We start from the raw sequence: 24,514 nt of genomic DNA on the forward strand, positions 1-24,514 counted from the left end.
CCAGTAAGAGTTGCTTTAAAATGCCAACAATAAATACACATTCAAAGCAATACACTTAGTGCCTCGCCTGTACAATCCATATATGTTCTCATCAGCTGTAGTTTTGACTGAATAAATGCTAGGCTTGAACAATGCTCACTGCATTTTCCACAACCCTCCCTCCACACACACTCACATGCATGCACATGTTCTCTCTTCCCTGCTTTCCAGCAAGATCACACTGAGGTTTTCTGAGATGCAGGCAACCGGATGAATCTTATTCAGAATAGGTACACATCTCTTTGCAACCTGGTCATGCCTTGAGTGCAATGGTCTGATTTGCATCTTCCTTTCATAAGAAAATTGTTTATAGCTGATTAGGTGGTTAGTCTGGCTGAGTCAGTCCAGAAGGACAGGGCATCCCAGAGACATGTTTAGAAAACAAAGGCTGAAGACTTGTCAAAAAAGATGTTGTTAGTGTAGGAGGGTAACGATATCTAAGGGAAACTTCACCCCAAGTTATCATGAGAGTTTTCATGAAGAATTCTTTTCTCCTTAAGGGCAATGGAGGCATGATGTAACTTCACCAGACCACAGACACCCAGAGGGCTAAGGATTTTCTTCCAACCTGAAAGTTTGCAGACACAACTGAACAACTAATGCCCTGGCCCATGATTTATCTTTTTTTTTCTATCCAAGTTCAAGTCATTGAGTTGGTGGGCGACAGATAAATTGCTTCATCTTTTCAGGCTTCATCAAAGTCAGAGTGACACTTGCTTCCAATGTCAAGAGCTACAGTTGAGAAGAACTCTATCAAAGACAAATTGGGGATTATTGAGTTAATCTTGGCAGATGTGTAAAACCTGACTCACCGCGCCTTCTTTGGCTTATTCATGCTTTCATTTAACAGCTGTGGCCATCACATTTCCCTCTCACTTTGCAGTGTAAGTCCCCACAGGGCAGAGAACAGCCCACAAGAAGTGTTTGTGCATCATCTGCCTTGCAGAGATCCCTCGTGCCAAAGGACAGGTGGGATGGCTTTTCCTGCCGCAGCAGGGATCTTCACCAACAGGATGTCTCAAATTTTCAGGCTTCTCTGAAGGTATCCAGCTGTCATGTATTAGTCTATGATAAGTAGGAAGAGACAGCAGAGGAATGTGGTTTCTTCTGGTTTTGATTCCATCCAGTAAGTTATCATCTGTGTAGATCAGCTATTAGAGGAAAAGGAAACAGTGAACGTTACTGTATTTATTTGTATTTCCCCAGTGCCTGTAAAGCCCTGTTGGAAGGCACTGAGCAAATACAGACAAAAGATTGTTTATAACCTGAAAGTAAGGGGAGAAAGGTTGGAGCTGTAGGTACAGAGTCCGGCAGCATATTTTTAATGCCTGCTTGAGACGTGCAGCATGTTGTTGGCCTGAACTTTCTGGCATTGCCTTGACACCTTCTGATATTACATTCCTGAGGTGTTCTCAGCAAATTCCACCACCCCAGTGCTGACTGGGAAGAGTCACCAGCAAATGAAGAGCAGTTTGCACTGTGGGATTTCATTATGTGTGTTATGTTTGTAAACTCATCTAAATCCACAGAGAGCTGATAGTGATGGATGGTGTCATCCTCCTTGCATGAGCTGCTCCGATCTAATTCAGCAAAACAGGGACCCAGCCCTCAATGTTTCCAAGGTGTCGGAGGACTGAGCATGCACTAAGCCCCAGGCAAGACAGATGGAAGGAAAGGCAGCTTTCCCATGCATCCCAACATCCCAAAGAGGATTGCTGGGCACTACGAAATCCAAATGATAGCTATGAGTTCTGGACAAGGTGTGTGGGATCTTCTGGGAGCATTGTTCTCAGGCAGGTTAGGGGAAGGACCATCACCATGGCAGAGGTGTTTACTGGGGCATCTCTGTTACCGTTTATATGCTTCTCTCCAGGTCAGGCAGGGTGCAAGGGATTTTCGTCCAGCGAGATGAGCCCACGTGAGTGCATTTTAGTGCAACATACACAAAGAATTCTCAGTGTAGCATTGCCACGCTTGCATGCCTCAACTGTTCTTGTGTGCCTCAAATCCATCGCAAACGGGACCACTGGAGATGGGGACACCCATGAGCCACAACTTCTTGCACTTCTGAAACAAAACTAAGGTTGGCAGGTGGAGGCATATCCAAAGTATGCACTTGGAGGAGAGGCAGCCCCCTGAACACTCTACAGCTACTTCAACAGTGAATGAGAAATTAAGTTTGAGCTCTATACAAGGACTTGTTCCTTAGGTGATCTTGAGCATTTGGCTGTAAAATTATGATGTGAAAACAGTCTAAATAAGGTTTAGCAGCAGCCACCTCTATTAGCCACTGGGCCCCCTTCATGCATCACTATTGGTTTATGAATAATTAAGAAATACTAGGAATATTTCTTCCACATTTCCCATTATTTTTTCACTCCAGGACAGCTGTGTAACAACTTACTTCTGATATAGCTCTGGGTTAGATGAAAGTTTCTGAATATCAGGAAGTTGCCTGTGAGCAAGCACTAACAGCTCTCCCACAGACTTAATTTGATCCAGTCTATTAGGCTGGATCATTTCTCCCAGCTGAACACAAAGGGATGGTCTGGTGCCCACCTCAGGTTTAGATGCCGGTTCTGCAGGTGTCTGTCATGTTACCACAGGATGCAAGCACACTTTGCAATGTCCTCTCCCAGATGTTTATCCCTCTCACACACGATGACGTCTTGCATGTGATATGTGTGGTCAGCAGAAGACCACAGGCAGATGAGGTGTCAGAACAGAAGGGATCCCACAGCACGGAGGATGCCCAAGCACAGGAGATCCATCCTGAGCACGAGGGCAGTGAGAGGCAGGAACCTTCTGCATTGTATTTGTACTCACTGTGCAAGATTTTGCAGGCCTGATTTAGGAAGAATTATGTAAAAGATGTCCAACTAACCTAAAGGGGTAACAAACCACTGCTGTTGCCTTTTTTTGAGATTTTGGGTGGTTATTCTCCTCTTAGCAGCAAATATTGTAAAAGCAAACACCAAATGTTCTGGAATTAACAGCTTGTCATGGAAATAACAACAATGATGTTCATAACTCTCCAGAACTGTGCGTGAATCACACAGTGGGTGTAAAAGGATTGACACCTAATACATACGAAAACTGGAGGGGAGGGGTCATATCCCAAAGCCCCAGGCTGGAGTCCATCATGAGGAATGGTGTGGTTCCTCCTAAAACATCTGAAGCCAACATTGGTTGGATCAGAAAGGCAGAGCAGCTGGACGGCTTGCTGGTGCTCTCCAGACATTTTGTTCACCGTTTCCAAACCACATGGAGTCACCTTCAACTTTGGTCCCCAGGAACAGCTGCATTTGCTTGGTGAAGGAAATGGTCAGACCTTGTTCAACTAAATGCACCCTTCCAGTGGCTGGGGGGCTACAACAAAGCTGTGGGGGACAAGGACAGGGAGTAACAGGACAAGGGGTAATGTGTTTAAACTGAAAGAGGGAGATTGAGATTGGACATCAGGAAGAAGTTCTTCCCGGAGAGGGCAGGGGGGCACTGGGACAGGTTGCCCAGAGAAGCTGTGGATGCCCCATCCCTGGAAGTGTCCAAGGCCAGGCTGGATGAGGCTTGGAGCAACCTGGTCTAGTGGAAGGTGTCCCTGCCCATGGCAGGGGGTGGGACTGGGTGGGCTATAAGGTCCCTTCCCACCCAAACCATGCTGTGATTCTATGAAACTGCACTTTGACATACCTCTATAAGAACTGAGGGTCTGTTAAAGCAATGGGAAGACACAGATTTTTCTCTTATGCCTGCATATTAGGAGTGACTTTATGTAAGTGTCATGGAGGTAAGCAAGAGCAGAAACAGATGTGAAGCATAGCTACAAACAGGATGTGAAAATAAACTCATTACCCCATCTGCCCACCGTAAACAGCGTGAAATTAGCAGCAAGTGAGGAATAAAAATCCAGCCAAATGGCCTTTTAAAGAGAGCAGAGGGAGCTGAAAGGTCTGCTATTAGAAAAGCAGAGGCATGGAAAGCCCAAGTCATGCACAACCCGGTGCATATTCCAAGTCCCCCAGTCAGTCAGGAGCAGAGGTGGAGGAAAATCCCATGGTTGAGGGTCCGCAAGGTGCTATTTTTGTAGGCAAAACCAGAAAGGCCACTCCACCTGATTTTGCTTTTGTCCCTGGCTGTTTGGAAGCACCATCTATTTTATAAGTCACAGATTTTTTTTCCCCTAAGAGGCTCTCTTAATGTTGCATAAAATTACTCTTTCAGGGGTAGTGTGAGAAGGAAAACGTGGCGTTATGTTGTCTCAGTTGCAAAGACATTGCTAACAATAAAAGCCCCTGAATGATTTGGTTTTTAAGTGGCATGATTATGGAACGGGTCATTCATGACGGTCCACTTCAAGTTGCTTCAAGCTCCTCTGTCATAAAGCCTGAATGGGGGTGTTTTATGCCTCGGGCTCAGGCTGTAAATATTCACCCCTGGCCTTTGTTCTATGAAGCAAGTCTCAGCTTGAGGATATATTTACTTAAAATTTTGCAGAAAAAATTTCTCAAATGGTCAATCTGTTTGATTTATTTATAGCGGGATCCCAAAGTGTTTTACAGCTTTTACAGGCTGGCTGTGTTTATAGCCATCCTGGGGAGTATCTTCTGCAATTCATGTAGCAGAGAGGGGGAAGGAGGCTCATAATTTTATTTTAACCTACTTTTCTAGCAGCTGACATGACACTGGCAAAGTCATCTCTCCTAGAATAAAACCTGCTATCTTTTATCCTTGTCCAGAGGAGATCCTTTAGAGAAAACCAGGGCAAAATAAGCCAAGCACCTTTCCCATTCCACCCTCCTGCCCACCCCGCCACCTCCCCTACACACACATTGGACTCTGCTCAGATATGTAACATGGAACATTCAGTGGTGTCTGAAAGCAGAGCCTGTGAGCAGCTCCGGCTTATTTTATAGATCTCAGTGAAATTGCAGACCAAATGATATTTCAAGGAAACTTGTTCTTTGTGTTCAGAGTTCTTCAAGATATGACAGCCCAAGGCAAAGTTTCCTACATGTTGGAAATAATTTCTCTCTCCGCATTTGGCAGATCCAAACAAGCCTTGAGTGCTAAATAAAACAGGTCTATGAATAAATCAGGGGCAGGAGTACTCAAATTTGAGGTGTTGTGAGATTTGAGATAACTGAAAGCTTGATGCTGGCCATGAGGCACTTTGAAATAGTCTGGAGTTTGATGAAAGGTTTTGCATTTGAGACACCATTGGGATATTTCAGGAGGAAACCTCCTGGTGGGTTCACCCAAAGTTTGTAATAAACATAATTGAAATATCTGAACTCCAGCTGCTACCTTCTACTCTAATCAAGAGCAACAGAAGCAGCTCCTTCTTAGCAAACACCCTGCGGCTGCTCAGGGAAAAGAAAAGGAAATACTGGGCTCCAGCACTGAACTGGAAGGGGAGCAGAGACAAGTGCAGAAATTCAGGGCAGGAGAGGTAGCAGGTGGAAGGAGGAAAAAAGGGCTTTATGGAGAGATCAATAGGATTTTGGAGAAAGGGGAGATCTCATGAAGCCCTCAGAGACAGAAATCAGGGCTCCACATTTTTCTCAGGAGGTAGGATTTTCTAATATTGTCCAAGATATGTCTCACCAGGCATTGGCTCAAAAACCAAACACCCCCACCATATCTACCTTATGAAGGATGAAGTGTACTTACCATTCTGGTTCCTATCCAAAGGGAAGACAAGTCAGGTTGAGACAAAGAGTTTCTTTGGGAGGTATTTGAGAAGTCCTCCTTCAAGGTCATGACAGCAGTCTGGTTTTATACTACAGTAGGATCTGAAATTATGTTTATAGGTATGGGGACAGATTTCCCTCTTCATCACTCCCTCAAGTTGTGGTGCCATCATGCCTGATCTATGTCAACATGCTCCAGAGCCTCACACGAAGTGGAAGGACTGTGATTTGCCTTGTCCCAACACCCATCTCCTCTCCATCACCCGGGTGCTACCACCCACGGCTGACCATGTTGGAGCCTCTGGCCCTGCCATTGCCGGGGTGCAGCAATGCAGCCGTGAGCCTTAGAGTGAGCACATCCCCAGGAGTCAGCCCGGATGGGGCCAGCCTGCTTTAGAGAGTGAGACCATTTAATGGCATAGGATTGGTTTGCTCCAGGTCATGGGGGCACCGCACCACTGAGATCTCCTGAACCAATTTATTGGTGTACATGTAGCAACAATGTTTTCCTCCCACGCTTTCGTCTATCCTCTCAGTATTGGGAACAGAGCACTTTGTATTTTTACAAGTAACTTGGAGGAGAATTTCCAGAATCTTGGAAAAAGCCAGACAATACAGTGGGAGTCCCAGGGATGGGGTGACAGTGAACAAGGGCCAATTCCTGTGACACTTGTGGGTGGTCTCCATGTCAAAACACCCCACACAGAGCCATTCATAGCTTCATGGAGGTGTAGACAGAGTTAGATTGTGTGCAAGGAGGAGCTGGGGTGTCCATAGCATTGGGCTGCTGTTAACTTTTGAGGGCAGAAATAAGATAGGGAGCTGGGGGAACAAAGGGTTTGGAAAGATTTTTTTGTGCCCAGAACAAGAAAGAGCAAGCACCAGGAACTGGTTGAGTTTCTGCCACATATACTCCTTTGAGGCTGACCCTGTCCAGAGTCACATTCTCAAATCAGGAAGAACATGGTCTCCAGAGACAGCTGAACTCTCCTTTTGGCTCCTCAGCTGGACACCACATGCATCTCACTGCTGCTGGCGGCCAGGCAATATGAGAGAGAGGGTTGGGTTGAGGTGTTGAATCTCTGGTTGTGTCTTGTCTCCTTAAAAATCCCTCCCACTTCCCTTCACCCACTCCTGTTCCTCTGCGACGTTGCCGAGCAGTGCTGCAGCTCACTCAAGCAGCCAGTCCTCCCCCTCATGTGGGCAATCCATGAGCAGGAGTGTCAGGCCTGGTCATTTAAACCCTCACGTTGACCTCCTGTGGTGGGATCTGCGCACTTAAAGAGTTCAGAAGCAGCGTCGATGCTTGTAGAGTGGATGGTAACGAGAGGGATTTCCATCTCTGCATGTGAAGATGGACATCCCGGCCTGGTCCAGCTCATGGGAGACACAATCTATTTCCCACCTGGGGTTGCTCCCTCACCCTCACACCGTCTCCGGTTTTCTTGCAGAAGGTATGGCGGAAGCTGTCAGCTCAAGCAGGGACTGCCTTCAAGCAGGTGAGTCCTGTACAAACGACCCCATCTGCAGTGCCAAATTCAGGACCCTCCGGCAATGCATCGCCGGCAATGGAGCCAACAAGCTGGGCCCCGATGCCAAGAACCAGTGCCGGAGCACTGTGACGGCCCTGCTCTCCAGCCAGCTGTATGGCTGCAAGTGCAAACGAGGCATGAAGAAGGAGAAGCACTGCTTGAGCGTCTACTGGAGCATCCACCACACATTGATGGAAGGTCAGTCAAGAAGGGTACTCATTCCTGATGAGCTTCCTGAGGGGGAATTACTGCTGGGGCTTTCTGCAGAGCTCCCCAGCACCAAAGTGGCTGCAAAAAGGTCATTCCTGTAGTGTTCTGTCCCCTATCAAGACCTACTGACTAGTGTCATTTTGGGGAAAACAACCCCGAAAACCTGAAACACCACCTTCCTCTTTTTTTAACCTGGCTTCTTTTCTATTCCCAGTATACTTTAACACCTTTTGCTTGGGTAATGCATGGTATATTTTGCATCTAAGTATGCTAGCAAGGCCATGACAGCCTGGATTTTACAGAAACACTGTGCAAAGCGTGGGCAAGGAGGAAAAAACAGCATGAACTTAAAAAATATTACTCTCATGGAGGCTCTCAAGTGCACCAGTGTCTTCGAGTTAGTGAAGATTTGGGCCTGGTGACATCAAGTTGGAATTCAAAGTGTTCCCAGAGCCAGTATTTAGTAAGTTTGAATTTTGACGTTTTTTAAGAGTCATCATAAAAGTGCACCTCAGTGGCCATAACTCCTCCTTGTCAGGCTAGTGAGTATTTTATGCACCATGAAAATTAAAATAGGGAATAAAACAGAACCTTCCAGCCATGGGCTGTGAAATAGATTAATAAAACACTGCTGGCTGAAAGCTGAAAGGGAAGGTGCAGGGGTGATAACACAGGCCAAAAGGCCACGCAAAGCGAAGAAGATGGAGATGATAATGCACAGGCTGGCCAGAAAGGGAACTGCTTGATCAAGTTCCCAGAAATCTTCCAGGTGCCACAGCTTGCAGGGTGCAGAGCAGAGTGATACGCACTGACTGGGTGCTGAGGTCTCAGCACCATCCAGCATCCAATCTTTCCCGTAATTACTTGCCAGGAGAACCTGTTTGCATTGAAGTGAAGCCTGGGGAAGAGGTAGCAAGCCAGCCACTCCATTCATCTGAAACAGCCGAGTTGCAACCCCTCCCCTCCTGACCTACGTGGCCAGAAGCTTTTGGGCACAGCGGTGTCAGGAGGACACCCGGCTCTGGGGCTGCTGCTGGAAGACCTGGGAGAGGGTGGCAGGGAGTGCTGGGCACAGGCAGGGGCCAGGCGTGTGTCTCCAGATGCAGAGTAGGAGGTGGGTGTTGGGTGGCCAGGTTGGATGGGCTTCCTGCCCAGCAGCTTGGGACCTGCGTCTTGGGGATGACTGGAAGGGCTGTTACCAGAGACTGCCAAAACTCTGCCCTACTTGTCCTCTGCTGTCGTGTCCTGAGCCCCACGCTTTTTCAAGCACTGAGCTCACTTACAATGCAGATTCACGCTCCCAAACCTTTGATGTCTTTCCCTTAATTTCCCTGGGGAAATATATCTCATAATAGTCACGTGTTTCAGTGTCCTTACACATGTTTAATTGACTGAGAAAGGAAGCCAATCCACATGCTCTGTGCAGGGCTTTGTCTCTCAGTCATACATACACAGGAGGCTGTAAAAAGCTTCCTAGAATCCCTCTTATAAAATCAATTGTGGAAGTGTGTGCTCAGGGAATTTACAAAACACACTATTTACTCAGCTTCTCTTGAGCACGCCTGTGTTTAGCCACCTTCCCATTTGGAGACACAATAACATGATGACAACCTGATAACAATTCTCTGATAAGGTGCTATATCATCAGGACATAAAACTGCTACGCTGGAACATACAAATGGGCCCCTCTACAGTCAGTAACGATGCAAGATATTTCAATGAAGGTGTAAAGCTGCCTTGTAATGCACCTGTGGTAATTGCACACGGCTGTGTACCCTGGGAGCCATTTCTTCCTGACCGCAGCTGGTGATCAGCATATGCCCGGAGCATGAGGTTTGATAGTCCTTTTATCCCAGCCAGTGCATCTGCCGCTGCTGTCCATATCCATCTAAATGTCTAATAAATAAAAAAATGGTACTGAGCTGTTTGCTTCAGTAATATTCAGTGGTATCCATCAGGATGATGGGGCATTACAGACCATTGAGCGGATGAAAGGGAAACACCGGTTGAATAAAATTAGCTTCCCAGCAACTTAAAAATGAAGAGGGAAAGTTTCTGCAGGAGATGTGGGTCATTAGCTCTCTGCCAAGTAAGAAAGGGCTGTTAGCAAGGAGAAGGGGAGAGGTGTTAAACACAAAGGCCACACACACAGCCCTGCACACAGCCCCGGCTGTGTCCTAGAAACAGGTGAGGACCATTGGCCCAGGTAAGGACATATAAGAAATAGCAAGAACAGTGATGGAACCCGCCAGGTATTTCGGAAGCTGGTGGTTTGAACTCTGCCCGTGGGCAAAAGCCTGTGCTGCAGTCTGGTGTCCCCAGTAGCAAACCCTGTAAAGGGACCCACGGCTTGAGCTGTAGACAGTTGCAACTCAACAGTTCCCTGAGAGGCTGACCCACCTATAAACTATGATGTATTTTTAAAAAGCCAGCTACATCCCATTTCTTTCTCTAAGGATGTTGCCATATATCAGTTCCTGTGACTCTGAGTATCCATTTACTTATGGCCTTTAGAGCACATATTCCCTTGGACCCACTATGCAAACCTGCACCGCATTTGTTAAACCTTGTACATCTCAGGTGTTCCTCAGGAGTCTCAGTTGCCTTCTCACCAACTCCTCTTTTCAACCCAGGCATGAATATACTGGAGAGTTCCCCTTATGAGCCGTTCATCAGAGGCTTTGATTACGTCCGTCTGGCATCAATCACTGCAGGTAGGTGTGTGCTCTTACTCCAGCTGGTTCAAACAGGAGAGAACTGGCTGTGGGACCAAGCACTATGGACAAGACGGTCCTTTGTAGACTCTTGTGGTCTCTTCACAAAGCATTGCTGAGATCTTGCAATACTATTCGAAGGAGCTGCTTATGATTCCTGTGCTAAACTGTTGGTAGAACATGTCCTAGGAAGAAAAACTCATGATTTTCATTCTTTGACTTTTTCATGCCCATACTGTGAAGGTCTGGGACTGAGGGACATGGTAGGAAGGCCTCTTCCAATGAGCCATCAGAGGTGGGCTGATTCTCCATAGCACAATGATGACCCGTGCCATGAAGACACCCTGCCGAGCAGGGGCTGCTTGGATGTTGTTAGGTATGAGAATGTACTTCCACAGAGTCAAACTGTAGGCAAAAAGGTCAATTAACCCAACCCACCTGTTGATCCCAGCAACAGCTTTTAACCCCATGCCCTGAGGGCAACCTCAGGTCCCAGACCCATGTTCTGCTCTGCATAATGTAATCTGCTTAATATCATGAGCACCTTTTAACCCCCTCGAGGGCATGAACCCTCAGCTCAGCAGTTAAAAGGTCAGTCCAGGAGCTACTGAGCCATCCATCACCAACATCACAGCAGCCACCACAACCTGTGTCCAGCTCTGCTTAAGCACCAGACCCGCAGGGAAGCTTTGCCAACAGTGACTTTTGCCACCAAACGACCCATCTGGGAGCAGGTAATGTGCTCCTCGTGTGCCTCTGGCAGATGTGCCAAAGCAGCAATCCTGTTTCAGCTCTTCCCAGACTGACTCTGGAGTGGCATCTGCAGCTGGAGAGCACCCAGGCGAGTAAGGAGCAGCAGGACCCTGCAGCCAATGATGTCTGCTGTTCCCGAGATAAGGAGGCACTTGTTAGGTGAAAATGTCCAGGAACAAATCAACCCATCGGCCCTCAACAATCTGAGTAGTGAGGGGAAGCGGGGGGGTTGCTCCCTGACCTCACATCTTATTGGCTCCACTTGACTGATTTGAGCATGGAAAATGAAGCATGCACAAAACTGTTTGCTACGTCATGGTCGTCTTTCCTAGAGTCTTCCCTCTTTCTCTGGAAGTCCTACAGGGCCCTTCAGAGTACAGCAAAATCCAGGCATGGGGATTTTTATGCATGGTTAACACATTGTCAGATTTTTAAAGCAGCTGGGCTGCAAAGCTAATGGGCCCAGAGCAGCCAGGATATGTACAAAAGCATCCATCTAGGGACATGGTGTTTCTTGGTTTAACCATTTTTTTCCCTGTTTATACTCATCAACTTCTATAACACATTTTATGACCTGTCGCCCCATGCCTGCCCAGTGCCCAGGATCATATGGTCAGCATTGTCAAAGGACCCCCTCGCAAATCTATCCCAAAAAAATTCCCAATAACTTGGAGAAACCTGAGGCATCCCCTTGACCCTCTGCCAAGTGTGAGCAACAGATACACTTAACCTAATTTTACATAAACAATATATGGCCACTATTAAAATTGTACAAATGGAATTGTATCACTCCACCCTAATTGTATTGGTAATTTTAAAAAGCACATCTTCCCTTGTTGTGTGGGAAAGCCAGTGTGTTCCCCGTGATTCATTAACTGAATGGGTAATGAAACGCAAGTAAGTTTCCTACACGTTTGCTAACACCCCTCAGCATAAACCGATGCTTTAACAATATTCTTCTCTGGGCATTTTTAAAGGGAAGTACCTACATGGTAAGAACACACCAAGCACCAGTTTCACCCATCATAAAATAACTGAAAAAACTTGGAATTTGACTTCCAGCTCACTGCAAACAGTGGGGACAATGGGAAGGGAAAAATAAATGCTCTGAGAAGGAGAATCTGATAATGTCAGTGAAATGAAGGAGGGCAGCCAGTTTTGAAGTGCTCAGACTGTCAATGTTTTAACACTTGTCGGCAGTGACTGTCTGGTTTTAACTCTCGGCCAAAGATAGAGCTTGACTCTACACTGGAAATTTATCATTCTGGGGACTTTTCCTCTGTGAACAATCCTTCTCTGCTGGGGAGAAAGTCCTTCTACTGTGCTTCAGGTCATGGGCTTAATTCACAGAGGTGAAAAGCAGCTTCAAATTCATTTTCTCTCTCATGCTTGGAGGACGCTCATCTTATCTCTGATCAGACAGAGCTCAGTGTCTCAACTGACTCCTACCAGGCACTCCGTAGCATTTCCTTCTCTATAAAAAGAGCCCCAACTGTCTTTGAAGGAGCCCTAAGATCAGTGTTACACAAATACCCTTCTCTCTTACCTACTGCCCTATTTTCAGAGGAGGCCGTTAGCATATATACTCGTGAAACCCCTAATTGCCTACCAAAACCATTGTATTTCTCATCTGTCACCAGAGTTTTTGCTTTATTCTCCTGATTCTTCCCCCTTCTGCAAGTTCTCCTTCACCTTCCCTGCATCCCCAGATCACACCCCTGCTCTCCCATCCAGACTGCTAACCTGGGTCTTCTGTTCCTCTCTAAGATACCCATGTGTCAGGAGACACGGCACGGCCACTGACAGTCTTTGATCTTGAGCACCATTTTTGAAAAAGTAGGTTCATTAGAAGAGATCCCATCCCACTGGTAGATCCAGCCATGGCCATAAGTAGATGCACTTTCTAACCTAATGAATTCCATCTTCCCAGGCCTCAAATTGGCTAATTCATGTTGGCAAAGTGTCATAAAGTGCCCAGGCTAGAGCAAACCTTCATTTCGTTAGATGTAGGAACGTGGTAGTGCAGGCTCTGAGCTGTGAGGGCTCTTGTGTGGCCATGGCACCTCTTGGAAAAGGTGAGTAGGGAAAAGGGATTCATCCCTTCCGGGACACAGACAGCAAATGTGGACTTCACCCTGGTCAATGCCTTCCTAGGGAGGGTGATGGCATCACCGAGGTGGCCATGGGTGGCAGCAGGACGGGGGTGAAGATCTCAGCAGAGGGTGGTGCTGCGGGCATGGAGACCAGTGCAAAACCCCATCACCATCTCCCACCACTTCACAGGGTCTGAGAATGAAGTGACCCAGGTGAACCGGTGCCTGGACGCTGCCAAAGCCTGCAATGTGGATGAGACATGCCAGCGGCTGCGGACAGAGTACGTCTCCTTCTGCATTCGACGCCTGGCCCGGGCCGACACCTGCAACCGTTCCAAGTGCCACAAGGCCCTGCGCAAGTTCTTTGACCGTGTGCCACCAGAGTACACGCACGAGCTGCTCTTCTGTCCTTGCGACGACACAGCCTGTGCCGAACGCCGGCGGCAGACCATCGTACCTGCCTGCTCCTATGAGTCCAAGGAGAAGCCCAACTGCCTGGCACCTCTGGATGCCTGCCGGGAAAACTACGTCTGCAGGTAATGTTTGCTCACCAGGGTGGCCAATGTGGAGAGCTGTACCTCGGGCAAGCTGGGGCTCCAGCAGCAGCCCAGTGCCCAGAGCTAGTGCGCTCAACTGAAGGATCCTGTCTGGAGACACCCATCTCACCACAGCCTACTGACATTGCCTGAGTGGCTCCTTCCTATGACCCGTGGTCTTGTCTCATATTCCATACAGAAGGCGTTAACGGGCAGGGGACAGTTTGAGATGTTTGTAGTGGAGTTTTTTGGGCCTTTTCTATGGGTTTTTGACTTTGATCCTAAAGAAAGACCTGCTATGGAAATAGTTCCAGGAAGGTGCAACCTAAGCAGGGATGTGGTGTGGGGTGCTTGCCGCCACTTTCACCAATCTGTCTCTTCACTATCTCCCCTAGCTCAGAGCATCCTACAGGCACACCCAAGCTATACTACCAGCCACAGGCACTTGTGGATACATTAAAACCAGGATTTTTTCTTTTTTAATGAGGATAATTAATCATATATATTAAAATATATACCCTTCTGATAGAAGGCTGGATGTTCTAGTGCTTGCAATTTGAGTCTCAGAGTCACAGTTCTCAGTCCAGATCCACCACGTGGTATGTGACAAGGGTGGCTGGCTCCTCTGGTTCCACTTAAGCCCCCCACACATGCACAGACCCCTCCCACGGTGTACACTCACAGGTGTTTTTCCCCCAGCTGTATTATTTTCACCCCTCTATTTCTCACTGAAGTCCTTGCTATTCCAGAAGGTTGATCCACGTAGACCTCTCAGGGGTGAAGCCTGTCTGTCAGCAGGAGGTGTAAGACCATAACAGCAGCTGTACTGCACTAAGGATGGTGCTCCCAGCCCAGTGTCGGGTGTGCAGCTGCCATGAGCAGGCACCTGGAGAAGAGCACAAGTGCAAGTGTAGGATACATCTCCCAGTATTGTCCCAGCCTCTAATTACTGTGGGCTTTGGGACTTCCTGAACTGAACTTCCAGCCGTTATCCCCTACCAGCATGTCAACTTTAAATTACAATTAAAAAATTATGTCTTTCCATAAAAGGAGGTGAGAGCAGCAGCATCTTCTTAAGAGGATGGCCTGGTACAAACACCCTCACCCCTTTGAACCCCAGAAATGTGGATGAAGGAGGACAAATGAGCTATATATCTGAAGTTGACTCTGAAAGATGCAAAGCCCCTGAGCCACACCAACTCTTGTGGAGATTTCCCCCAGCTACCCAGGGAATCTGGAACAGAGGTGTACAGCCCTCTCCCCAGCAAGGCAAGCAGGCCCAGTGGGGAAGAAAGGGTTCAAACGGGAGAGTGTTGCTTCCCAGGAGGCCGGAAAACATTTCCTGAAAGCAGCACAGCTGTTAATTATCTGGTTCCTTGGTCTCTGAATATATAATATAAAGCATCCTCTAGAGACACGGCGGGAGCAAGGGGTTGACATGTGACCTGGTCAAAGCTAGCAGTGCAGAAACCACAATGAGAGCCAAGAACAAATCAGGGCACTTTAAAGAAATAGAGTTAAGTACTCCAGCGCTAAGCCTGCCTGCACTGCTTCTTCACAGCTGTAACCCCCTGAATTTCCCAGCTTGGAGGGGTGGGCTCTACAACATGAATAATACAAAATCTGCAACACCCCTCCCTCAAATTATGCAGCAAATATTTGCAGCCGCCCTGATGATGGGTAGAGCATTTAATACCTGAGCCTTTGGCCATTTCCCTTTATCTGGGGATGACCTCAGCTACATTTAGAACACAGTCTTTGAAGAGAGAGAGAAACCAGACCAGAGTGATTCTCTCTTTCAGCAGACCAGCCTAAAACTGAAGGCTTAGGTCTCTGGGGGGTGGAAGTTATTACCCGAGAGTCAGATAATGGTAATGCAGAATGAAATCCCTTGCTGCCTGCAACGGCTCTTCCCTTGAAAACCAGCTTCACATACCAGAAAACAAACATTTCTTCCAAGACTGGACCTTTCTTGCAGTCCCAGAGGAAGCCTGTAAAACATTAACTACAGCACCTCTTCATCTCAAAGGGATAAAATACACTTTTGGGTTTGTTGGTGGGGGCAGGAGAGTTGAAAATTACATTAATTCAAACTGATTTAGCAACACCTACAGCAGCAAAGGATTTTGCAAATCTGCTCACTTCCGTAAACACCACCAGTGTGCTATTATGCCCCTTTTTGCCCTGAATATCTGTGCTAACGGGCCCCACTCTGTGGTCTCGCTCCACCAGGTCACGCTATGCGGAGTTCCAGTTCAATTGCCAGCCATCGCCGCAGGCTGCGAGCGGCTGCCGGAGGGAGAGCTATGCTGCCTGTCTGCTGGCGTACACAGGGATCATAGGTAAGGGGCTGTGTCCTCAGCCAGTCTCTCACCCGCTCTCCGGGTGGGAAATAACTCCTCTGCGTGCGAACCATCTCCTCTTACTCTGGCCAGCTGAAAAGTGTAAGGACAGTAAGGTGGAGGGCTGAGACTGAGATCTCAAGGAGATGCTGGGATTTCTCTCTGCAGTGACTAGAGAAGGAGCCTAAGCCATGAGAACGGGGCAACTTTAGGGTAGCTGCAGCGGAGAGAGAAAAACCATGCACCGTGGGACATCCCAGCTTCTCTCTCGGGTGGAAATAGATGGGTCAACCCAGGGCATCTGCTCTGTCAGGGGTTCCCTGATGCCATCACCAGTGGTGCCACTGGAAATCACCCCCACTGCCACCTTGCTGACTTCAGAGGGTGTCAGACTGGGTTTTCAGATGTTGCAGAGACTCACTTGGCAACAGTTAGCACAAGCCCCGCCAAAGTCCAAAGAGAAGGGCCGATGGCCATTGGACTTGGTTCCTCCCAATGGATGGGCTAGATTGACAGCTTGTTGTGTCAAGATTTCATTCTGGTTTAATCCTTCCTTCATTGCCTCTGACCATTCTGGAGCTTGAGTTTGATTTTTCCAATGACAGCGTGGAAACCTTTATGCACATTCATATACAGCTTTTGAATGTTATTAGAGAGCCTGTGTTCCCCAGACCTGCCCATTCCTTGGACCAATAGTGCATTTTAATTGACCATAGGCTTTTTTGGCCTTGGGGTGAACAAAAATTTTGTGACTGCCCCTCTTCTCCTTCCTGGGAGCAAATCCACCCTGTGACACCAGCATGTGAAGGGTTTTCTCATACTTCCATCACGGAGGGGCTCAGCTGAGGCTGTAAGCAGAGCAACCCAGGAGAGCAGCAAGGAGGAAAATCACTGCCCCTTCTTGACACAGAAGCCTTGCAGTAACACTTCTCCGTCCTTCCTGGCAGGCAGCCCCATCACACCCAACTACATTGACAACTCAACTTCCAGCATAGCTCCCTGGTGCACGTGCAATGCCAGCGGGAACCGGCAGGAAGAGTGCGAGAGCTTTCTGCACCTCTTCACCGACAATATCTGTCTCCGTAAGTATCACCCAACACGTTGCTGCTCCGGCAGCATCACCTGCAAGACGGTGAGGCTTCTTGTGAGTGAGGGAATGGAGATGCCCTGGGCCTCAAGAGTCTATAGGTGTCTGGCTCCCTGTGCTTTCAGCAAAGAAGCTCTGCAGACCATAGGGGATGCATTTGGGTAATGCAGTCAAAGAAGGCTGGAGAAGGGATGTGTGTGCTTTCCCTTGGAAACGTTGCCCTGACAACACTTTTCCTCTTCTCTCCCTCACAAAGAAAATGCCATTCTGGCCTTTGGCAATGGGACCTACCTGAATGCAGCCATGGCCCCATCCATCCCCCCCACCACACAGATGTACAAGCAGGAGCGAAATGCCAACAGAGCCGTGGCGACCCTCAGAGAGAACATCTTCGAGCACCTCCAGCCCACCAAGGTAGGAGAGGGCTGACCTGGCCTAAGAGAGTCCTGGCCATGTCTATGCCCTCCATCCTGCCTCACTTCAGCTCCCTCTGAGCTGAATCTATGTCATTTCAGCTACGTGCACAGATCCAACATGCCCCCTACCTCACAGAGTCCCTGGTTCACCCTCTTCTTCATACCCTGACATATCCTTCCCCAACACCAGGCACAGGGCTACATGCTCCTATCCTTGACTCTGCCCTGCTGCCTGCTGGTCAGCTTCTCTTTCAGGGGGACTGCAAAGGGATAAGAGCTTTTTTTTAGAAGTACTGTGAAATCCATGGGCTTTTCAGGAGTGTAGAAGGGGAGGCAGCACCACTGCTTTGGCTCCTCGCCCTCCTTCAGGGCAGCTGCATGGCTTCAGACAAGTGTTTCAGCTGCCGGGGACACAAGTTCCTCCCTTGTTAGATGAGGATCCTAGGTGTCGTATCGCAGAGGTGTAGCTGGCCAAGGTGTGCTAAGCATTAGAGAATTTCTGATGAAAGGTTCTGGTCATCAGCAAATTGTTAGTATCAAAATAATATTAAGTTGAAATTATTTTAAAACAAGTAACAGGTTAATTTGCTGATGATGGCAGTAGTAGGCATTAAATATTTTATTTCTGAATAAAAAGCAAAGACCTTGATTTGCCTACCACCAGAGTGATTTTCAGATTGAATTATTTTACTATTGAATAATTAACAGTGACCTTGATTTGCCGAATGTTCAGGTAACAGAAGCTGTCAATTAACTAGACTCCAAGGACTGAGCGTGGGCTTTGCACTGGGCTAGCTGATACCTTCAAGGAGCTTCCAGGCATTAGGGTTTTTAAGCCTCTTCCTTGTTTCCTTCATTGGGAAAATATCCGATTGATATATTGATATTTTCCACACCGTTTTCATAGAGCAGCATGTTGGGAGGTGCAGAAATGTGGCCTCAGCTCCCCTCGCTGCTTTTCAGGGCTATGGTGGCCATGGCACAGGCACACTTTCAACAGCCCATAGACTTTACATCCAGGAGATTTGAGGATTTGCGTCTCAATGGTGGTCTCCAGACTTTAGTGCAACCCAAGCAGTGGCCTGAGGTCCAGCCTTTGTGCTGAGAACTTTGCCCTGGAAGTGATGGAGAAGCTGTGAACCTCCCTCATCACTGACAGTCCAGCCCGGATAGCCAACTGCTGCTGCCACCAGCAAGTGGGAAGCTGGAGGAAGCCACTGCAGTAAGGGATGGCCCTACCACACTGCCAACCTCCACATGACAGCGGCACATCCCTCTGCTGAGGTGTGGCTGCTACTGGAGCACAGTCCTTGCTGATGCCACAAGAGAAAACAAGGAGTTGGGTATTAACTTTGGATTCAACTTCAAATCCAGATGCTGTTCAATGCTTAGTGAGGTTGGTGCCCCTGGACCTGGGGAGGAAAGCTATGACGGAGTGATTAGTCCATCTGCTTTCTATCTTCATAGCAGCAGGGACCCTTGGGAAAAAATTCTTCCTGAAGAGGGTGTGGAGGCACCAGGACAGGCTGCCCAGAGAAGCTGTGGATGCCCCATCCCTGGAAGTGTCCAAGGCCAGGCTGGATGAGGCTTGGAGCAACCTGGTGTAGTGGAAGGTGTCCCTGCCCATGGCAGGGGGTGGGACTGGGTGGACTTTAAGGTCCCTTCCCACCCAAACCATTCTGTGATTCTATGATTATCTGTTATCAACTAATGCCAATAAGGGTCTCTAGTAAGGAAAAATTTTGGCCCCAGATGTCAATGCACAGTAAAAGGAGAAGAGTGCAGTTTGCAGACAGTTGGCACCCTGGGTGGGAGTCAGCTGTGTAAACACAAGCACTGTATTTTGGAGCAATCCGCCTGACACCCAACTGCTGCTTGGTGGAATGTTGCACTGCCTTAACTGCTAGCTGGGGTTAAATCACTATAAATGCCTACCAGCCCCATGGAGACGTACTCAACACCAGGGGAAGTCTCCCGATGATGAGGCCACCAGGTCGAGCCGCTGGCTAGCAGTGCCTCCATAAGCTCCCTGGATCTCCACAGACCAGGGTGGGCGCCCACCCCACACAAAGACACCTCCAACCAGTGCCCAAACCTGTGCCCACGAGGTGACCCTGCTCTACGCTGCGGTGCTACCACCACCCTCACCACCACCTGCAGTGAGCTGACCTCCAGACCAGAGCTGGGCTGGTGAGACTATCCCGGGGTCCCTCCGCACACGCATGCACGTAGGGAGGCTGCACAGTCCCCAGGCCCTGAATGCTCAGAGGGACCAAGGCGGGGGACAAGCCCGCTGCTCACCCTGTGCTGTCTCCTTTCTCTTGCAGGTGGCCGGAGAGGAGAGGCTCCTGCAGGGCTCCACTCGTCTGTCGTCAGGGACCTCCAGCCCAGCAGCTTCCTCGCCCTGGGCAGCCTCCCCGCTGCAGATGTGGCTTCTTCCCGCTCTTGCAGTGCTGAGCCTCTTTGTGATGTGAAGCAGGGCAGGCACACGCCTGGCAGAGACTCTCTTTGTGTTGGTTTCTTTACAAAACAACCAGACCAGTAACTTCTTTCAGGGGGAGAAGGGAGGGGATGAGAAGGAGAGGTGAGTGTGTGGGCATCCCTTCCTCCTCCTCAATCCGTCTGCCAATTTATTTGATTTTATACAATCAGCATTGTCAACAACCAGCTCATTCTTTGTCCTGGCCACCTTTCCACCCCACAGCTTGGTGGTTGTCCTTCCAGCTCTCTGTGGGTGGGGTTGGAGCCATGGACAATTTAATTGGAAAAGGTGAAGGAGAGAGTTGAGCCAAGAAATGAGAACTGCGAAGGAAATGCTTTTGCCTGCCACAGGCAAGAGGGGAAAGACTTTTGATGGATGAGCTTTCAGAAGGTTTCCTGAAGGCCTGAGTCACGCTGGGAGGCTCTTGACAGGACATGTCAAGTGATGTGGAGTTCAGACTGTCTCCAGGGTTGCGCAGGACTGAAGGGTAGCCCACCTGGTTCAGGCTGAAGAAACCGGAGCACCGCTGAGAGGTGGTTGGTTTTACTCACCAGAGAGGATCCTGAAGCACCGCTGGGGTGGACCAAGCAACCACGCTACAAACTGGCTGGCGGGGATTGTCCACCTGCTTGAAACCATGGCTAGCGTGCAGCCAGCATGCCTCTCCAAGCTGTCACCTACCCCTTGGGCCCTCCTTTTTAGAGAAACATGTCACGTATTGATGGCGTTTGGGAAGAAACACGTGTGTTGTGTTCTGTTTATGGCTGGGTTTCTTTGTGTCCCAACCCTAGCACCTCTATTCACTGGCCCTGTAAAGGTTTGGGAAAGGTATTTTTTGTCACACCCAAACAACCAGATGCCAATGGTGTCCCACTCCAAGCTTACCTTTCTTCATGAGGGATGAACGTGTGAGCCCATGGGCAGGACTCAATGTGAGCCCAACACAACCCATCCTCACATACTACCGGTGCAACCGCCAGTCTTGCAGAGAGGCAGAGAGTCTTCAGTCAGGGGACTTCATTAGTTTTCCTAGGAAGAGATAGGATAGAAAAGGTTTGCTTGATACTACTCTGGGGACATAAATATCCAGCCAATTTGTGGAAAGGCCAAGTCACGAATCATGTCATGGTCAGGGAGTGGATTGCTGCGGTTCCACTCCATGAAGAGCTGGCAATCACTTGTGTCCTGGTTAGCATGCGGAGGACATTGACTCCTGCCAAGTCCTGTTTGTTCAGCCGGGAGGTCATTTAAGCAAAGGCTGGTGAAGTGACCCATTCTACTGAGCTGCAGCCAGAGCCCAGCCGGTGGGTGAGGACAAATGTCCCTCTGGTCTCTCGGGACACAGTAAGGCAGATACGTAACCTTGGCCGACTTGAGGACTTGGGGGTGTTTCCTTGAGGAGGTGAGCTGAGGACGCCCAGTGCCTTCTTGAGGGGATGAACCCCTTGCTAGATCAAGCCAAGAAAAAAAGACGGTAAGGATAAGTGAGAAGGTTTCCCAGGATAAACGCTTATCCAGGCTGACCACCACAGGAGGCAGGAATAGCTCCAGATTCTCCCTGAGTATTTGCGTCTGGGATTTGCAGCAGCCCCATTTATTCCTTGTTTTATGCTCCTCCAAGGAACATCGTTAGTTCCTTAGTTTTTGGATCCACAGAATGGCTTAGCAGCGGCTGACGCATCTAAGTCCAGCGCTTGTTATTCCCATTCCCTGCAGAACACCTTCCATTGGTTATTTCTTCAGGTTTTGCTGAGAAACTGCAGCAACTTTGCTGGGATTTGGTCCAATATGAAACCACTCTTGTTTTGAGTTAAACACCTGTGGATGTGCGAGACGTGCACCTAAATCCTCCTGTCTGCATCCTACCCAAAGTTCTGCTCCTCGAGGTCCTTGGGGCTGTAGCACCCGGCTGTCCTAACTCAGGGCAGTGTAACGGAACACACCAAGATCCAAGTCTTGTTTCCAGGGTGCCAGGTCGCACCCTGAACTGAAACTTGCCCAGGAGATCTTCACTGGTAAGAGGCTCACCCAGATCAGAAAAGCAGGCAGGGAGGTAGCGCTACAGGCAGGAAGGCCCCGTCTCTCCCTTTGGAATGCCACAGCACTCAGGTGCTGTGAACATCTCCCCTTTATCCAGGACATCGGTGTCCTCTGAGAGACCGTGGAGCCATCTGTGCACCAAGCGACACAACAGCTACCTGCAGCTCTGCAAAACTTGTGTCCTCTGAGCCATAGGTGAGAAAGGGATGAAAAGGGATGCTCAGTCCTTCCAAGGTGAGGAACTACCTCCACATCGTGAGGTCATGCTGCGAATTGCCGCCTTCTGCTGCTTTCCTTTCAAGTCCTGCAGTCATGCCCTGCTCTTCTGCACATCTGGCCTGGGAAGCCTGTCCCCACCAGCCTTCTGTCATGCATGGGCCTGGGCAGGATGGACATGCAAGTGTACCCATTCCTGCAGTCTCTCTGTGCCCCTTACAACTCATCAGCAGTGATGCTGAAATGCCACGTGGCCGTCTCCTTCTCTGGGTGACAGCCAGCAGAGATGTTTTCTAGGTGGTCAGGATGGCTGGCAACCCCACTTCAGCTCTCCCTTAAGACTGGTATGCTGTGAAAAATAGATGTGGAGAATCCTACTCGTAGACCTCCAGAGGTTACCCACTGCATTGCCATGTCCCACAGCAGGACTATTGGTATGTTTACACTTTCTGGCAGATTTATCTTAAATTATTTTTAACAATCTCAGCGAGACACATCATCATCTCTCCTGGATTTATATCTTGGTTTAAAGACTCCTTGAGGTGTTAGTTGCATCTAAACAGGTCAACTTCTCAAGTCCTCGGTTTTGGAAAGATGGCAGATCAACAGCTAAAGTACCCCAAGGCGCAGAGGGTGACAGTCAACTACCGTCACTGTATCAGAGAGGTATTGCATGAGAAGCCCAAAACACGTGGCAACAGTCTGCCAGGAGCCCTGCAGTGAGTTAGTGTAAATGGGTGTCTGCTAGAGGGGTTCCCCCCCCGTGCCCTTGACTGAGGGACCTCAAAAGCATCTGCGGAGTTGAGGTTGCAGGTCTGAAAACGCACTCCCCCTCCTCAGCCTTTGTCCTGTGCTGAGAGTGTGGATACAGTGTCCTTCCAGCACTGCCCCTGGCCAGGTCCTGCAGTCCCAGGGGCTCCCCATGGCCTGGGGATGTTCTGAAATGTAGTAAGTAAGGCACAGGGCGAGGATCCTCTTGCCCAGCAGGAAGGAGCCAGGGGGTTGGGGTGGGCAGTCATTTCACACAGAATTAAAGAAAAAAAAACAATAATCCCCAAACCAGCATGACCTTTTCCTGATAATTTCACCCTTTCGGCCAATATTTAACGCCAATTCTCCCCACAAGCCCACTCGCAGATCAAACTTTGCAAAAAGGGATGGGTTGGAGCAGTCCTTTTGGAGGAAGGCAACCCAATTCCATTCCTCCCCAACCACACACACATGCCTGTGCAGGCCATACCTCTTCCCTTGTGACAAGTCCGGAATTTTGGGGGATGAAATTTCATCTCTGCTGAACGCTGTGAAGTGAACCCCAGATCTTCACTTTGAAATCTCTCTACTAACCACCAAAGTCGTAGCAGCTGCTTGTAAAGGCAAAGGACTGAGTGAGGCAAGAGAGAGAAAGCGAGACAACTTTTCTTAGGAATTACTCCATACCTGGGGCCTTTCATAAGCACAAAGAGCCGTCATGGAGGGGAGGGGGGGAAATGAAAAAAAAAAGAAGCAGCCAAACTTTCTGTAGCCACCGAACTCTATCTTTTTGGCTGCTCAGCACCGTTCCCAGAGGTTTGGTAGCCCTGAAAGTCTGTGAAATACTGTGTATGTACAACTGCCACATCGTTGTCAAAGCAAGAGCGTGAGCAGGGAGGGAGATGCGGCGGCAGGGAGCCAGTGCTGGAGCAATAACCCCACGGGCGTCAGGGTGCTGGGAGAGGCTGCGAAGGCTGATGTCTGCCTGTACTGCTGGGGTGTAACCTGTGCGTATCTCTTCTGTACATGTCAATATTCAAACATATCCATGAATAAAGCACACATGCATTTTCCTGACGCCCTTGCTCCTGTCTGCAATGCTGTCCATGTCCGCAGGTCCAGGCTGAGGTCACTGGGCCTGTGCTGTACGGGCAGCTGGAAGAAACGGGGGGATGTTTTCAGGGCTCAGCTACACCATGCCTGTCTGGAAACCCAGCTCTGACCTTACACCCCCTGTAAGGGCGACTCTGCTGAGAGAGAGAGAGACATCGGTGCCACCCAGGAAGGGGATGCGGACCCAGCCAGCCCTGGGGCTGCTTGTGCTGCGCGTGGCAGTGAAGTGTGATGAGATTTGGGAGCATTGTGGGCAAGACTTGGGCTTGTTCAGCCTGGAGCAGAGGAGGCTCTGAGGAGACCTCATTGCAGCTTTCCAGTATCTGAAGGGGCTACAAGGGTGCTGGGAGAGGACTTTTTACAAGACCCTGTAGTGATAGGACAAGGGGTAATGGGCATAAATTGAAATCAGGGAGGTTTAGATTAGATATCAGGAAGAAATTCTTCACAGAGAGGGTGGGGAGGCACTGGAACAGGTTGCCCAGAGATGTTGTGGATGCC

At 49.0% G+C, this 24,514-nt stretch overlaps 1 protein-coding gene across 1 annotated transcript; it reads left to right on the forward strand.

Annotated features, from left to right (window-relative positions):
• The first annotated feature begins 7,178 nt into the window (after positions 1-7,178).
• Positions 7,179-19,886, forward strand: LOC104509409 (GDNF family receptor alpha-4). The gene is made up of 7 exons (XM_010151342.1): positions 7,179-7,459; positions 10,105-10,185; positions 13,222-13,567; positions 15,800-15,909; positions 16,857-16,991; positions 17,253-17,410; positions 19,740-19,886. Exons 1-7 carry the CDS (start codon positions 7,186-7,188, stop codon positions 19,884-19,886), a joined length of 1,251 nt encoding a protein of 416 aa, XP_010149644.1. The 5' UTR covers positions 7,179-7,185.
• Positions 19,887-24,514: the final 4,628 nt, after the last annotated feature.

This window comes from Eurypyga helias, unplaced genomic scaffold (genome assembly GCF_000690775.1).
Source record: "Eurypyga helias isolate BGI_N326 unplaced genomic scaffold, ASM69077v1 scaffold3975, whole genome shotgun sequence".
Classification (NCBI taxonomy): domain Eukaryota; kingdom Metazoa; phylum Chordata; class Aves; order Eurypygiformes; family Eurypygidae; genus Eurypyga; species Eurypyga helias.